The sequence below is a fragment of the Corvus cornix genome, chromosome 28 (assembly GCF_000738735.6).
Source record: "Corvus cornix cornix isolate S_Up_H32 chromosome 28, ASM73873v5, whole genome shotgun sequence".
NCBI lineage: Eukaryota > Metazoa > Chordata > Aves > Passeriformes > Corvidae > Corvus > Corvus cornix.
In genome coordinates, this window is record NC_046356.1 from 2080470 (window position 1) to 2094916 (window position 14447).

Sequence of the window (14447 nt, forward strand, 5' to 3'; positions counted from 1 at the left end):
TGAGGATGTGTTTTATCATTCTGTGTGGAGCTGCAGTTTCATACCCAGCTTGTATGTTTCTGTTGCTGAATTTTAGGATGCAAACAAGGAAAGCAGCAAAGCATCCAAGCCACATAAAGTAACCAAGGAGCACAGGGAGAGGCCCAGGAAAGACTCTGAGAGCAAAAACTCCTCCAAAGACCTTGAGAGAGAACAGAACAAGCCTTTGAAGGACTCCTCCAGAAAACCAACTGAGAACAAACTGCCTAAGGAGGAGAAGGCACCTCCAAAAGCTGCTTTCAAGGAACCAAAACTGGCCGTGAAGGAGACCAAACTGGAGAACACCTCTCCAAAGGGGGGGCCACAGCCGGAGTTAAAGTCTTCCAGCAAGAGGCCCTCCAATGTGGAGTCACCAAAGCCTAGTGCCAAAAAACAAAAAAAGAGTAGCTCCAAAGGGGTAAAGAATATCCTGGGGACATCTCCCAGAACCTCGTCTTCCTCATATCCAGAGAAGAAACAAACCAAGGAGAAGATGAATGCCAAAGTGGAAAAGGTAAAATCTGAGAGCGAGGCCAAGGAGATCAAAAAGCCCATGGAAATGGAAGAGTCAAACTCAGAGGATGAAACTTCTTTCAAGTCAGAGGTGAGTAGGGATTTATCCTTTACCACAATTTGGAAGGATGATGTTAAATCCCTGCCTGAAAAAGATGTTAAAAATAATCTCTCCGAGAAGATAGAGAAGCAGATTGGTAAATGCTTAGGCTGGGTTGTATCTCAGATGAAATTCTTCTTTGAAACTCTAATCAATATTAATTGTTCCTCCTGTGTGGTTTAGCTCCTGCTTCAGATACAAACTTCTATTGAGATTTATGTGCAGGCAGAGTTACCTAAAAGTCAGAGTTTAAGGTTATGGTCCCTCATTCATCCCTGGCAGTGATATCTACAGAGCTACAGGAGATACAGGGACACTTTTCTGCCTGCTTATGATAGCGATGTTTTTGAATGTGATCTAATTTCAGAAAAGAAGGAAATCATCTCAGTTTTGGTAATGAAAAAAGCCCAGTATTAAAATGTAAATAAAGCCCCTCTTCCTGTCATGGCCTGTAAGAAATGTGCCATTGGCTGAAGCTCAAAATACAACCACATGCCACTAAATCTAAATAAGTTGTGTTGTGAAACATAAAACAAATTATGTTCTTGTACTACTATTTTTAAAAGCTGTCTAAATATTTTTTCATTTTTACAACTGAGAACATTCCTCATCCTCTGTTTTCTAAAAAGTGTTTTCCAAAAGAAGGCAAAAAAAAATGTAAGAAGGGACAGACAAATCCAAACTGTTGCTACTTTTCACTTGTATATTTGTTATAAAGAAGCCATATATCTTGTAGTAGGGTTCACAGGATAATGTCATGGGAATTCTGGAACTGGTTCCTCCTGACCGCTTTAAGAAAGGTTTATTTTATTAAGATGAATGTTCTGGGGACAGTTTGTATTATGATTTAATCAGCACTGTGATACAGCAAATACTGATGTGTTTGTCAGGAGGGGTTTTTTCTGCAGGATTCCCAGTAGAAGAGTTGATCGGGGAAGCGTTAATTCCACTCTGCAGAGAAGTAACATCCCTGGAAGTGTCCAAAGCCAGGTTGGACAGAGCTTGGAGCACCCTGGGATAGTGGAAGGTGTCCCTGCCCATGGCAGGGGATGGCACAGAATGATCTTTAAGGTCCCTTCCCACCCAAACCATTCTGGCATTTTATGACTTTATTTCCCAGATGGATTAAATACTTATATTGGGCATTAAGAAGAGGCAGTTCCTCCCCTCTTTTAGCCTTTTACCCAAAGCGCAGCAGTGTGCAGCAAGCCCCACATCTCAATTCCAGACCCACAGCCCTCCCTGCAGACCCGTGTCCTGTGCTGATCCCAGAGTGTCCTTCGCTGTCCCCGAGGTGTCCCCGTCCCCTCGCGGGGGGCCCGGGCAGTGTGAGCTGATCGTGCTGCCAGGCTGTCCCTGAAGCCACAGCCTGTGGCACTGGAGCCTCAGCATCTGCTGCAGCCCGTCCTGCCCCTGTCCTCCCTGGCTCCAGCTCCTGTAGGGTGCTGGACAGTGGGATCTGGGGAGGGCAGGGACACTCTCTGTGAGGGACAGGGAGCGGTGGCAGCTGCCGCTCCCACCAGCTGAGGTTCCTGTGGAACCTGAACTCCAGGGCACAGCTGCATAAAGCACTGGCAGCAGCACCCAGGCTCTGGAGTTCCTTGTGCAACCTGGGGGCATCTCCCTGCTCCCAGCACTGCTGGTTGCTGCTCCAGGGTTTCTCCTGGCACAGCTGCGTGTGGAGCCGTGTGGGAGCCACATCACTAAAGCGAGGGAGCAGCTGGAGGTGGACCAGGGCCCGGAAACTCTTAAATCAGCTCTGCTGCTGTAGCCAGGGATTGTGCAACAGCTCCAGGGCTGCAGCTCCACGGGGGCTCCTAGCTGACATCTTTGCAGGCTGCTGTGGAGAGGAGCAGCCCTGCTCCCATTTGTGCTCCTGGCCTGGGAGCTCAGAGGGGGACTCTCCAGAGGGATGAAGGACTTTCTCCTGCTATTTCAGCTCTTGCTGGAAGTTACTTGGCCTTTCTTTCTTTTTTTTACCTTTTTTTTTTTTTTTTTTCCCCCATCAAGTCCAGTTCCCTGAACTGGCCTCATGCTTGGCTGCCTCAGTGCTGACAAAAGGGAGAGCAGGGATGTGAGGCAGCGTTGCTTTTTGCCATTGTCGGCGTTGCTTTGGTCACATCCCAGTGACAGTCACTGAGCACACGGAGCGTGTCCAGCTGCATCCTCCTCTGGCTGAAGGAGCTGATGGGGTTAATGGCAGAAGGAGAGATGAGTTACCTCCAACTTCTGCTGCTTAGGTCCTGTTAAGTCATTTTAAGGGAAGACCTGCAGATTACCAGGAATGAGGGATGTAGGATTGGAGCTGTGGGTCAAGCACAAGAACTGTGCTCCCTTAGCTTGAAAATATTCATAAAATCCCAGAATGGTTTGGGTTGGAAGGGACCTTTAAATATCATTCAGTTCCATCCCCTGCCATGGGCAGGGACACCTTCCACTGTCCCAGGCTGCTCCAAGCCCCAATGTCCAGCCTGGCCTTGGGCACTGCCAGGGATCCAGGGGCAGCCACAGCTTCTTTGGACAACCTGTTCTCTCTGCTCTCCACTTCCATGTTGGAATTTCCCTAAACAGCCAGGGCTGCTGCAATGTGCCAGTAGATCTGATGTTGGAATTTTTAAATTATTCTCCTTCACTCCTGAACCCTTCCCAAAGATTGTAATACCATTTTGGACACATTTTCCCCATCTTACAGTGGAATAAATGGAACTCTTACCAGTACTTGGGTGACAGTGTGGCCAGCAGGACCAAGGCAGGGATTGTTCTTTGTGCTGGGCACTGCTGAGGCCACACCTCGAGTGCTGTGTCCATTTCTGGGCCCCTCACAACAAGAAGGACACTGAGAGGCTGGAGCGTGTCCAGGGAAGGGAACGGAGCTGGGGAAGGGACTGAAGCACTGGGAGCAGCTGAGGGAGCTGGGAAAGGGGCTCAGGCTGGAGCAAAGGAGGCTCAGGGGGGACCTTGTGGCTCTGCACAAGTCCCTGGCAGGAGGGGACAGCCGGGGGGTTGGGCTCTGCTCCCAGGGAACGGGGACAGGATGGAGGAAATGGCCCCAAGCTGTGCCAGGGGAGGGTCAGGTTGGACACCAGGAAGAATTCCATCATGGAAGGGGTGGTCAGGAATCAAAAGGGGCTGCCCAGGGAGGTTTGGAGTCCCCATGCCTGGAGGTGTCCAAGGAAGGCCTGGACATGGCACTCAGTGCTCTGGGCTGGGGACAAGGTGGGCATCAGGCACAGGGATTCTGTGATGAGTTATAAAGAAGGGTGGTATTGGAGTGAAAAATTTTGCTGCCACTTTCACTTATCAATTCCCAAAGCTGCCAATGTGCCTCTTTGTGCCTGTCACAAAGTTTTTTTAGTATTAACCCTTCCTTTAACAAACTTAACAGTGGGAATGTGTGATCGCTCCAGTGTGAGGATGTGGCAGCAGTAGTAATAAGTGGATTCCTAGGAATGAAACAGTGAAACTGAAATGCTGATTTCCAGGGAATTACTTTTAAAAAGGCAAGATACTACAGTACTTTGAGAATCTTTGAACTAGAACCTGCCTGAGCGCCAAATAAAACCGTTTTAAGGGGAATTTTAGGAGCTGTTTGGGGATGGAGGGAGTTGCCGTGGCCTCTGCTGCCCTCTGGCGGTCCCCAGGGCTATTGCAGGTGATTGCTGTGCGGTATCGGATTTACGATTAAAATTTCCCAATCTCACCCAAATTTCCTTCCTGGATGCTGCTGTTACCAGTATTCACTTACTCTTCACTTACTCTTACTGCACAGGATACTCCTGGTACTTCTCCTGAGTGCTGACGGAGGAGTTGGGGTCACAAGGGTTGAGCTGGTCTCTGTTATGTTTGCACAATGTAGTGGAGCCAGTACAGTGGATCACTCAAACTGGTGTAGAAACAACTGGGTTTAGGGGATAATAATAATAATAATTTAGAATTAATTTTGGAGTCATGTGAGCTAGTTGGGAAAGACATCTCCGTGTCTGTGAGGAAAGGGATAGGGAATTGGGATTGTTCATTGAAGAAGAGAAGCTTTGGTGTGACCTCCAATGCCTGAAGGAGCCTGCAGGAAAGATAAACTGTTTGTAAGGGATGGAGGGACAGGACAAGGGGGAATGGCCTCAGACTAACAGAGAATGGGGTTAAATGGGATATTGGGAAGGAATTCTTGGCTATGAGGGTGGGGAGGCCCTGGCACAGGGTGCCCAGAGCAGCTGGGGCTGCCCCTGGATCCCTGGAAGTGTCCAAGGCCAGGTTGGACCAGGCTTGGAGAAGCCTGGGACTGGATTGGATTAAATCATCTTTAAGGTAATTTCCGACCCAAACCGCTCCATGAGTCTCTGAGTCCATGGTCAGTGATCAGTCTGAGGCTCAAGGGAACCTTGGTAGGTACAATAAATACACCTTTTAAGAGGGTTTAGGTAGTTGAGGGTTCTGTGCTGGTCATCTGTCACTTCAAAGTAAGGGCTTTTCATTTAAATGTTTTTCAGATGCTCCATATCATCAGCTGGGGGGTTTGAACCTTGTGGTGTGAAGGGGTTTGCTGGGAGTCCTTGATGTTGCTCCCAGGAGTGCTGAGCTGCATCCTGCCAGACTTCCATAAATGTTTTTTTTATTCACCTCACATTCTGTTTGTTTCCATAATCCCGAGAACTCCATTCAGCCATGGGTGATGTTGTAGAGTGCTCAGATGCTCCTGTCTCACAGTGCTTTGTGCTCTGCTTTTCTGGATTAGAAAGATTAAGATTCTTTTTCTTTTGTTTCCCTTTTATGGGGGGTTAAGTCTGTCCAGTCCAGCCCTTCCAACTCCAGCTCCAGCTCCGACTCCAGCTCTGACTCTGATTTTGAGCCATCTCAGAACCACAGTCAAGGTGTGTTAAAACCTTCCTTGTGTAACCTTAAAAGGCTCAAGAGAAATAAATCTGCTTTTCCAGCACTATAATAATACAGTTTCTTGCATGCAGCCATGTGTTGGAGCTGTGATGCTTCAGCAAGAAAAGGCAATAATGTCATAACATCATGAACAAGTATTTTTCTTCTCTTGGCAGCTAATTTATGAGTAGGGAATCCCTCTGGATTTGGTTCTTTCCCTTCTGGCTTTGGTTTCTGCCTCGGTTTATAAATGTGTTGCTGCTGCCTGGTGTGTAGAATCACCAGAACAGTTCTCCTCCAATCTCATCTATGTTTTATTAAAAATTATAAATGTGCCATTCATCACTTTGCCAGTGTGTAACAGCTCCTTTCTCAGATCCCTCCACTGATAACCCAGAGAGGGAAACTCTGGCAACAGTAAATGTTCCAACTGCAGCAAATGCTGTGCTGTTGCTGCTGTCTCCAGTGCCATTTAAATCAGCCCCACACACATGAAAAATGTGTCCTTTTGTTCTCATTTGGGAGGGAGGGGAGGCTTTGGGGAAGGGAGGGAGTTGTAAAGTTTGTCAGCTCTGCTTTAGCCCTGAGCCTGGGGCAGGCTGTCCTTTTCCAGTCACATCTCACTGGCAATCAGGATGTGTCTCAGCTGAGATGCAGGGGTTGGGCTGGGGCTGTGCTGGTCGTGTCCTGGTGCTGAATTCCCTTCTCCCATCTGCCCCAGGCCCCCTGCGCTCCATGGTGGAGGATCTGCAGTCGGAGGAGTCGGATGATGACGACAGCTCCTCTGGAGAGGAGGCAGCAGTCAAAGCAAACCCCGTCAGCCGGGATTCCAGGTGGTAACAAATCCGGAACAGGGATGTTTGCTTGGCTCTCGGCCCTCTGCATTTGGTATTTTAGGGTGCTCTCCATTTGGAAGGAGGAATTAAAGAGCCGGGGCTCTGTGTGGGAGGGGAGGAAGGGCAGATGTGTGGGGTCACTCAGCACAGGGTGGGGACACAGAGCTGGGGACAACAGGGTTGGCCGAGGAGCACAAAGAGGGGAAGGCACCAGGAAGTGCTGAGCTGAGCTGGCAAGTGTCACTGACTGACACCTCCAAACACCTTCACCTAATTGTGACCCTCAGATCTCTGCAGAGCTGCTGGGGTGTGGCACCTTTGATCTGCCAAGATTAGGGACATGTGGGGGACAGGCAGAGTGTGCTGCTCTGGCTGCCTGCGACTGACAGGGCTCAGGAGTCACTCTGTGCCCACCCTGTGTTGGCTGCTCCTCTCCTCTGGACTCAGTGACAGCTGTTTCCTGCTCCAGGCCCCGGAAGGAGTGGAACTTCATCCTTCTTCCCTCAGGAAATGCTGCTACAGCGCAAACCTGGAGTCTCAGTGAATTGTTTAATCCAAATGCTTGGCCCAGAGAGCAGCTGCAAATCAGAAATGGTGCTGCTGGTTACCAAAACAAACAAATATCCATTATTGCACTTGTCATCATCAGCTAAACAAGGATGGAGAGACATTGAAGGGTATTTTTGTAGATCTTTAGGGGATAACCAGTTTTCAAGTTCATCACAGGTAGGCTACCTGCCATATTTATAGGGCCAAAAGGAGAAGGAGAATAAATAGGAAATCTTAGAGGTCACACCAGCAGCAGCACTAAATGCATTTTTTGTCTGTGGAGGTGTCAGTGAGCCTTTCATGCTCTTGGTGACACTGGGAGGAATTCCTGAACTGAACAGTTGGCTGTATGTGAAAATCAAGTGGTGCTCAGTTGTTCTGGGGGACTCGTGTATGCCAGAGTTGAACTGCTGCCTGTGCTGTGCCACCTAAACCTCCCTGGGAATGCCAGGTGACACCAGCTGGGAAAAAAGGGATTCTTGGAATCTCCAGTGACCCATTCTCGCAGCCAGTGTAGGATCTATGACATAAAAGAGAATTTCACTAGCTCTGTGTGGCTCAGCTGGCAGCTGATGAGTTTGCTGCTCCCTGGTGATGCTCATTCTCTGCTGGTGGTTTTTCAGACTGAGCCTCAGTGACAGTGACAGTGACAACAGCGCCGACTCCTGCCCGCCCAGCCGGGAGCCGCCTCCTGGGCAGAAGCTGCCCCCAGCAAACAACAAGGTATGAAATCCCCCCTTCCCACAGCTCTGCTTCCCCCCTCTCCTGGTTCCTGCATTGGAAATTCTCACTTGCACCGAATTCTCCCTATTCCTGTCCTCAGCAGACAAGTGATTCCTTCCATTTCAGCGCTCTGCTGGGACACCCCTGTGGTTCCTGAGCTGATTTTGATCCTGTTGTTGGTTTCTTTTCCCCTCAGGCATCTGGAAGGAAAAGCCCAGAGTCTTGTAACAAGCCAGAGAAGATCCTGAAGAAGGGAACGTATGACAAGGTGTGTCCTGTGGAGAGGGATCTTTCATGAGGGCCTGGAGGGACAGGACCCAGGGAATGGCTTCCCAGTGCCAGAGGGCAGGGCTGGATGGGATCTTGGGAAGGAATTGTTCCCTGGGAGGGTGGGCAGGCCCTGGCACAGGGTGCCCAGAGCAGCTGGGGCTGCCCCTGGATCCCTGGCAGTGCCCAAGGCCAGGCTGGACATTGGGGCTTGGAGCAGCCTGGGACAGTGGGAGGTGTCCCTGCCCATGGCAGGGGTGGAATGGGATGAACTTTAAGGTCCCTTCCAACCCAAACCATTCCAGGATGCTCTGATTGAGGAGCTGAGTGTGTCAGAGCTGCTGGGCCTCACCATGCACAAAACCACCTCAATCAGCCCAGCCTGTTCATTGTTCTGTCTCAGCAGGGTAAAAGCTTGAGTTTAACAAAAACCAGATGTTGAAAGGACAGACTTTGGAGAGTGACACTGCAGAAATTGTGTACGTTACATAGCTGAAGCCCCAGGTGGTGTTCATAGGCAAAACGTTAAAATTGTTGTATTTGTTTGCCCTTTGTCTGAACCAAGGGCCTGGGCACTGCTGCAGTGCTGGGGCACTTCATTAAAAGGCAGTTTCACCTGGCTTTGATCTTATAAATTAAATATTATTTGCTGCTCTGCTTTGCAGGTTTAGTTGGAACCTTTGTTCAGTGAAATTCCCTCTTTCCTTCCCTCCAAGGAGAGCAGATCCATGTTCATGCTGTGATTCACTGATTCTTTGGATCAGTTTTGCTGATCCGGACCTGTTGTTGGCTGTCTAATAAAAACTAAAATTAAAAAAGAAACCCAAACCACTCTTACCTAAGAACAATGAACATGTTGAGCCTGTGAACAATCCTTCATTTCCTGTTGTGGTGTAGGTAAAACTACCTGGGACTACAGTGCACTCCAAGAATTTTTCCTTACCTAAATGGAAGTCATTGCTCAGCAGATTGCTGGGGTGTTGGTCACTGATGCACCTGATGTTTTCAGGTAATTTGGAGTTAATTAGGAGAATCCACTGATGAGGAGCTCACACTGAGGGTCACCAAGGTGAACTTCACCTCACTGAGGTCCTTAAAGGTTCTGCCCAGTTCTTGGAGCTGGTTACAGGTGTGGGTGTCATTAAGTTTAAGAAAATGGCCTTCAGAGTACTTGTATTTAAGGGAAGTCTTCAGTACTTGAGGAGGAGGCAGTAAAAAAAGTATGGAAAAATTGGGAATGTATGAAAGGGCCTCAAGTTCTTCTGACCCCTCACTGGGGAAGTCCCTTTGGCAGCCTTCAGACACTCCACGGGTCCCTGTTTGTGTTCCAGGCCTACACGGATGAGCTGGTGGAGCTCCACAGGCGGCTCATGGCACTACGGGAGCGCAACGTGCTCCAGCAGGTACAGACCTTGTCCGTGCTGGCCCCGGGGATCTGGGTGTCCAGAGGGCTCAGCCAGGCCCTTCCAGAGAGCTTCTGCTTTGCTTTGAAAGCAAAAATATGGAAAATAAAATCAAATCAGCTGTGCATGCGGTGTTTTTGTTGGAAATAGGACAGGAGTGTGGTGTGGGCACCTTCCCTCTGCCATCCTGGCAGCAATCCCTAAGTTGGGGTCTCCTGGTCTGATTGACAGCTTCTTCCTGGGGGCAGGGGCTGAGCTCTGCTCTGGGACAGGGACAGGAGCCCAAGGAACGGCTGGAGCTGGGTCAGGGCTGGGCATGGAGCTCAGGGAAAGGTTCTTCCCCCCGAGGCTGCTGGGCACTGCCCAGGCTCCCCAGGGAATGGGCCCGGCCCCGAGGCTGCCAGAGCTGCAGGAGCGTTTGGACAGCGCTCTCAGGGATGCCCAGGCTGGGGTTGTTGGGGTGTCTGTGCAGGGCCAGGGGCTGCACTGATGATCCCTGAGGGTCCCTTCCAGCTCAGGGGATTCTGTTATTTTATGATATAAAAGGACAGAAACGTGCCCACATCACTGTCCAGACTGTGCTACTCAGGCATGCAGGAGGAGCTGGTTTGCTTTCTTGGGGAGAGCATTCCTTTCCTGTTATGAGCCTCTCCAAGGCTGTTCCAAAGGGGTGGGAAAGGCCTGGATGGGCTCTGTGTGCCCGCTGCCCTCTGTGCTGTACTGATGTCCATCCCCCTGTCTCCAGATCGTGAATCTCATTGAGGAAACCGGGCATTTCAACGTCACCAACACAACCTTTGACTTTGACCTCTTCTCCCTGGATGAGACGACCGTCCGCAAGCTGCAGAGCTACCTGGAGGCCGTGGCCACATGACGCTGGGCCTGGGAAGCTGGCTCTGCTCTTCGACCAGAGATCCCCTCCACTGGTACAGGAAACCACCCCATGGAACTAGGCCTTCTTATCCTCCTGCCTCACCCGAAGAAGCACTGCCTTAGAGAACAGCCATGCTCTAGGAATGCTCAGCCAGCTGCACTTTTCTTGTAGGCTTCAAACCAGCGCCCGCCTTGCTGAGTCTGTCCCCCCCCGGCTTCGTGGGCCAGGCCCCGAGCAGAGCAGGCGTGCTGCACTTAGGCTGCACAGCGCGACCTTTTCGGTTTCCCTTCGAGCAACTGTGTTTCAAGAGCACATTTTCCAGGCGTCTCTGAGCTCTGAAGGAGCGTGGATGCTGTTCCCTTCCCCCGGAGCTTGGGACCAGCCTGCGGAGAGCTCCAGAACTCAGAGCCCTCCCGCTCTGCCCCGCGCCGTGTGGGTTACATTGACAGAGCTGGCCCGGAGACTGGGGACACAGGAGGCTCCCGGGGGTCCTGCTGGTCTGCTGCAGAGGAGAGGGGCTGCATTCCAGCTGCATTCCAGCTGGGATCACCCACTGGTGACTCCCGGTGGGGGCAGGACCCTCAGCTCCCTGCAGGGACACTCTGTGCTCGGTGAGGAGGCCTCTGGAACCTGCTGTCTCCTGCTGGGGTTTGGAGATGTCTTGTTTGTTGATCTGAGCTCCTAAACAAAGTCCCACTCCTTTCAGTCTGCTTTAACTGTAATAGGACTCCAAAACTGTAAGCTGTATATTTTATATATATATATTATATATATGTATGTACTGTATGTATAAGAAGGGCCTAGTTGGGTCTTATGATCTTAAGGGTGTGTTTTTCTGTTGTTTTTTTATGGCTCTGGCAGGGGAAGGCGCTTAATAAGATTTGACTCGTTTTGTTCAATGCCTCTTGTGGACAATTTGTAGTGTAAGGAAGCTGGACAGCAACCTCCAGGCATCCCGTGCTCCAGAAGGGGCTCACCCGTCGTCTTTCCATTTGTCAGTGTTTGATAACTTTGCCAAAACATGTGATTGGTTTTGTTCTGTGTTCTCAAAGAGGAATCTCCTTGCAGTGGCCCCTATAGTAGTGGCTGTACTTTGGGAAAACCAAAACAAGGGAGAGCTTAAATCTTTGGGAGACGCTGATGTAAAACACGGAGTGGAGTCAGGTTTGTTCCCTCCTCCCTCTCCCACCACGCTGCCTGTGCAGGAAAAGGCAGGAAACACAAACACTAATGCAACCCCTTCCCTGGATTTCTAGTTAAACTAGTATTGACCTCCAAGTGTTGTCCAGGCGGGCGTGGGGAAATCCCAGCGCCTTCCTCAAAGCTGTGTTACACTCCTGGTCCCTAAATTCAGTATTTTCCCAGGAATTGCTCATTTTTCCAAGGGGTGTGGGAAGCTTTTGCCAAATGTCCATGGGGCACAGGTGGTGTGGGAGCAGCGGTGCTGGGGAGCCCCTCTGCTCAGGGAGGGTTGCACCGCTCCAGGTTTGCTGTCCCTTGTTTTGGGTTCCCCCTTTCTTTATCATGGAAATGTTGCAACTAATCAACTGAAGTGGCAATATGATGATAAGCTTGTTTGAGTTGGGTCATGTTGACCCGATTCCCATTAATTTTGTCCTTGTACCACCTTTCATGTGTTGTGTGTGTGTATATATATATATATATATGTGTGTGTGTATATATATATATATATGGAAGTTCAAGCTCATGCCAGGTGCAAACCCTGTCACACCAGTGATCTCAGCTCTTTTCTTTCGTGCTGGACGATGCCAGGGCTGGAGAGAAATGCCAGAGAAGGTGGAGGGCAGTGGGCAGAGGAGGAGGTGGCAGCAGGACACCCATGGTGGAGGCCGGCGGTCACAGCCCCTGGGTGGGTACTGCGAGTCCTCGTGTCTCCGTGGGGCTGTGCCGGGGGAGGCAGCTCTGTGCCCACTCCGGGCAGCCTGGCACCCCCGTGCTGGGTGGGGTTGGTGACACTGTCCTGTCCCCAGAGCAGTGGGGGTGGCCGGGCTGACCCAGCTCTCCCAAGGTCTTTGCTGCCCTCTCCACCCTGGTCACTCCTCCCACAGCTCCGGTCCCAGCACTTCCGGACTGTCCACAGCCTCCAGAGCTGCCCCTCAAGGGACTGGAGGTGCCACCTCCCTCCTGCCCCTTCTGCTGTCAGTGCCCCGTGCTCACAGCTCCCAGCCAGCCCAGGACACGCGTGGGAAGCTGTTCCTGAGCGTGGCTGGAAGCACCGTGGCCACGGCATCGTCCTGTCCTGGAAGTGACTTTGTTGGTGAAGTCTGCTGAGCATTGATAGGGATTTGGTTTGGTTTTTATAAGAAGTATTTTACACATGAATTTTTTTAGACTGTTTATAATCCCCCTGAAAACCCGAGGTAGGATTGTTCCCCAGCAATAGTTCCTCTCCATTGTGTGCACATGCTGATTTGTTACTAAAAGGTTTTTGCAAGTACTTAGTTGTTCTACAGAGTTGATGTTTTTTGGGGTATGTGGTAGCATTGGGGAGCACAGGAGGAATGACTCTGCAAACTAAGAATGGTCACATTTGGGCCTCATCTTGTGTCCCCTTGGAGTTCCCTGTGTAGATTCCCTCTAGGCTGGCTGAACGCTGTTCTGAACATGCCGTGTACAGGTTTTTGTGGATAAAGTGTTTGTTCTTGTGTCACTCTTGAGAGCATGGATGGATTATTGTACTCTAGGAAGGAGGGGGCAGTGCTGCTGTGGGCATTGCTTCAGGTCCTCGAGGATGTGTAGTAGCTTGCGTTGTTAAAAAAAGGAAGAAAAAAAAAAAAGAATCCAAAATTGACTTGTAGCCATAATGGTTTTTCCAAGGAAAATGGACAGGACTCTGTTACTTTTCCGTGTCCTTCGTGGTGGTGCTGCTGGCACAGACAGGTGCTGGGCAGCCCGAGGGCTTCCCGAGCTGAGTTGAAATCGTGTTGGAGGTGGGATCAGGACTCGGCTCCTTCGTCCTTGGCCCAGATCAGAGGCCAGGGAGGGGTCGGGAGCATTTTCCTGGGTCCTGGTCTGCGATGTGTTGAGCCTTGAGGCTTTGATTACTGACATGTACTATTAAAAAAGCTAAAAAAAAAAGAGGAGAGGAAGGCTGGCTGGCTGCAAAGCCCGGCTGAGGCGTTTGGGCCACGGAGGGAGCGAGGCTGGCTGAGGTCAGGCTGAATCCATGGAAGTGCAATGACTCTGCCACCCGTGGGATCGTGGGGTGCGGTGGGAGCATCAGAACGAGCCAAGCAATTGATGCAACAATCCAGAAGCAGTTTTTTTGTCAGATCTTGGAAGGTGTTTGATGGTGAGAGAGGTTTAAACGTCCCTTACGGAGGGGCCTCTCCACGAGCAGAGCCCGGAGCGGCTCCGGTTCCGCAGTTTTCCATTGGGGATGTGCTGGAGCCGGCTCTGCTCGCATGAGGCTCCTCCCTGCTGGCCCGGGTGCTGTGGTGACGCTGTGACAGCCCCGGTGCACCTGGGCCAGGTGTTAATTAGTGCTGGAAGGACCCAAATCGGTGTTGCTTTCCTGGGGCGCGGAATAGCCATCAAAAACTGACAAGATGAGTTTGCACTCCTAAAGAAAAATGTAAGTACTTCAACTTCTAGAGAATTTTTAATTGTATTTCTGCCTAGAGCCGAGGTATTAAATACCTCAGCACCTGAGGATTTTAAAAGTTGTGTTGGGAGAAAGTTCTTCACTCAGCTGGAAGAAATGCAGCTGAGCCAAGACTAACTGCAAGATTAAAAAAAAAAACCACAAAAAAACTCATGTTTGTAATACGTTACAGGATTGTTTGTCCTGAATTTTAAACTTTTTGTTAAATTTGTGGAACTATGGAGGAATTTTCTAGAAAAAGTGAAATAAAGTAAGATGGAAAAGTAAAACTCGGAAGTGTTTTTCTGTTGTTGTGTTGTTTCTCCAGGGATGGCACTGTGGCTTTCCCAAAACCTCTCCTCGTGGCACAGCACTGGGGCTGGGAACACCATGGGGCCTGGCAGGGGCAAAGCCAGGGAAAAGGGAGTTGTTATAAAAGCGTGGGATGGCTCCAGCATCCCCTCATCCATCAGAGCTTTGTCTGTTCAGGTGAGGGGTCCCTGCCCTGGGGGGAGCTGGAGCAGCAGGTCCCGGGCCTGGGGCAGCACCCCTGGGAGTTGAGGGGGTCCCCCACTGCACAAGGAGGAGCCCTGGCACGGGCCTGGCCCGGCACAGGGTAAGGGTGGTGCCGTCCATCCCCTGAGGGAGTGGCCGTGGCTGCCCAGGGAGCGCCCCAGGCCCAGCTCTGGCT

At 50.7% G+C, this 14447-nt stretch overlaps 1 protein-coding gene across 2 annotated transcripts in view; it reads left to right on the forward strand.

Moving 5' to 3' along the window:
- Nucleotides 1–14053, forward strand: part of MLLT1 (MLLT1 super elongation complex subunit) — a 32544-nt gene extending 18491 nt beyond the window's left edge. The window contains exons 6-12 of one of the 2 annotated variants that reach the window (XM_039566126.1): nucleotides 77–622; nucleotides 5403–5499; nucleotides 6222–6333; nucleotides 7509–7608; nucleotides 7805–7876; nucleotides 9207–9278; nucleotides 10024–14053. In XM_039566126.1, the coding sequence (XP_039422060.1) occupies nucleotides 77–622; nucleotides 5403–5499; nucleotides 6222–6333; nucleotides 7509–7608; nucleotides 7805–7876; nucleotides 9207–9278; nucleotides 10024–10152 (1128 nt within the window). In that variant the 3' untranslated portion in view covers nucleotides 10153–14053. The remainder of the gene's footprint in view (nucleotides 1–76; nucleotides 623–5402; nucleotides 5500–6221; nucleotides 6334–7508; nucleotides 7609–7804; nucleotides 7877–9206; nucleotides 9279–10023) is intronic. The other variant, XM_039566127.1, reaches the window with a different exon arrangement.
- Nucleotides 14054–14447: the final 394 nt, after the last annotated feature.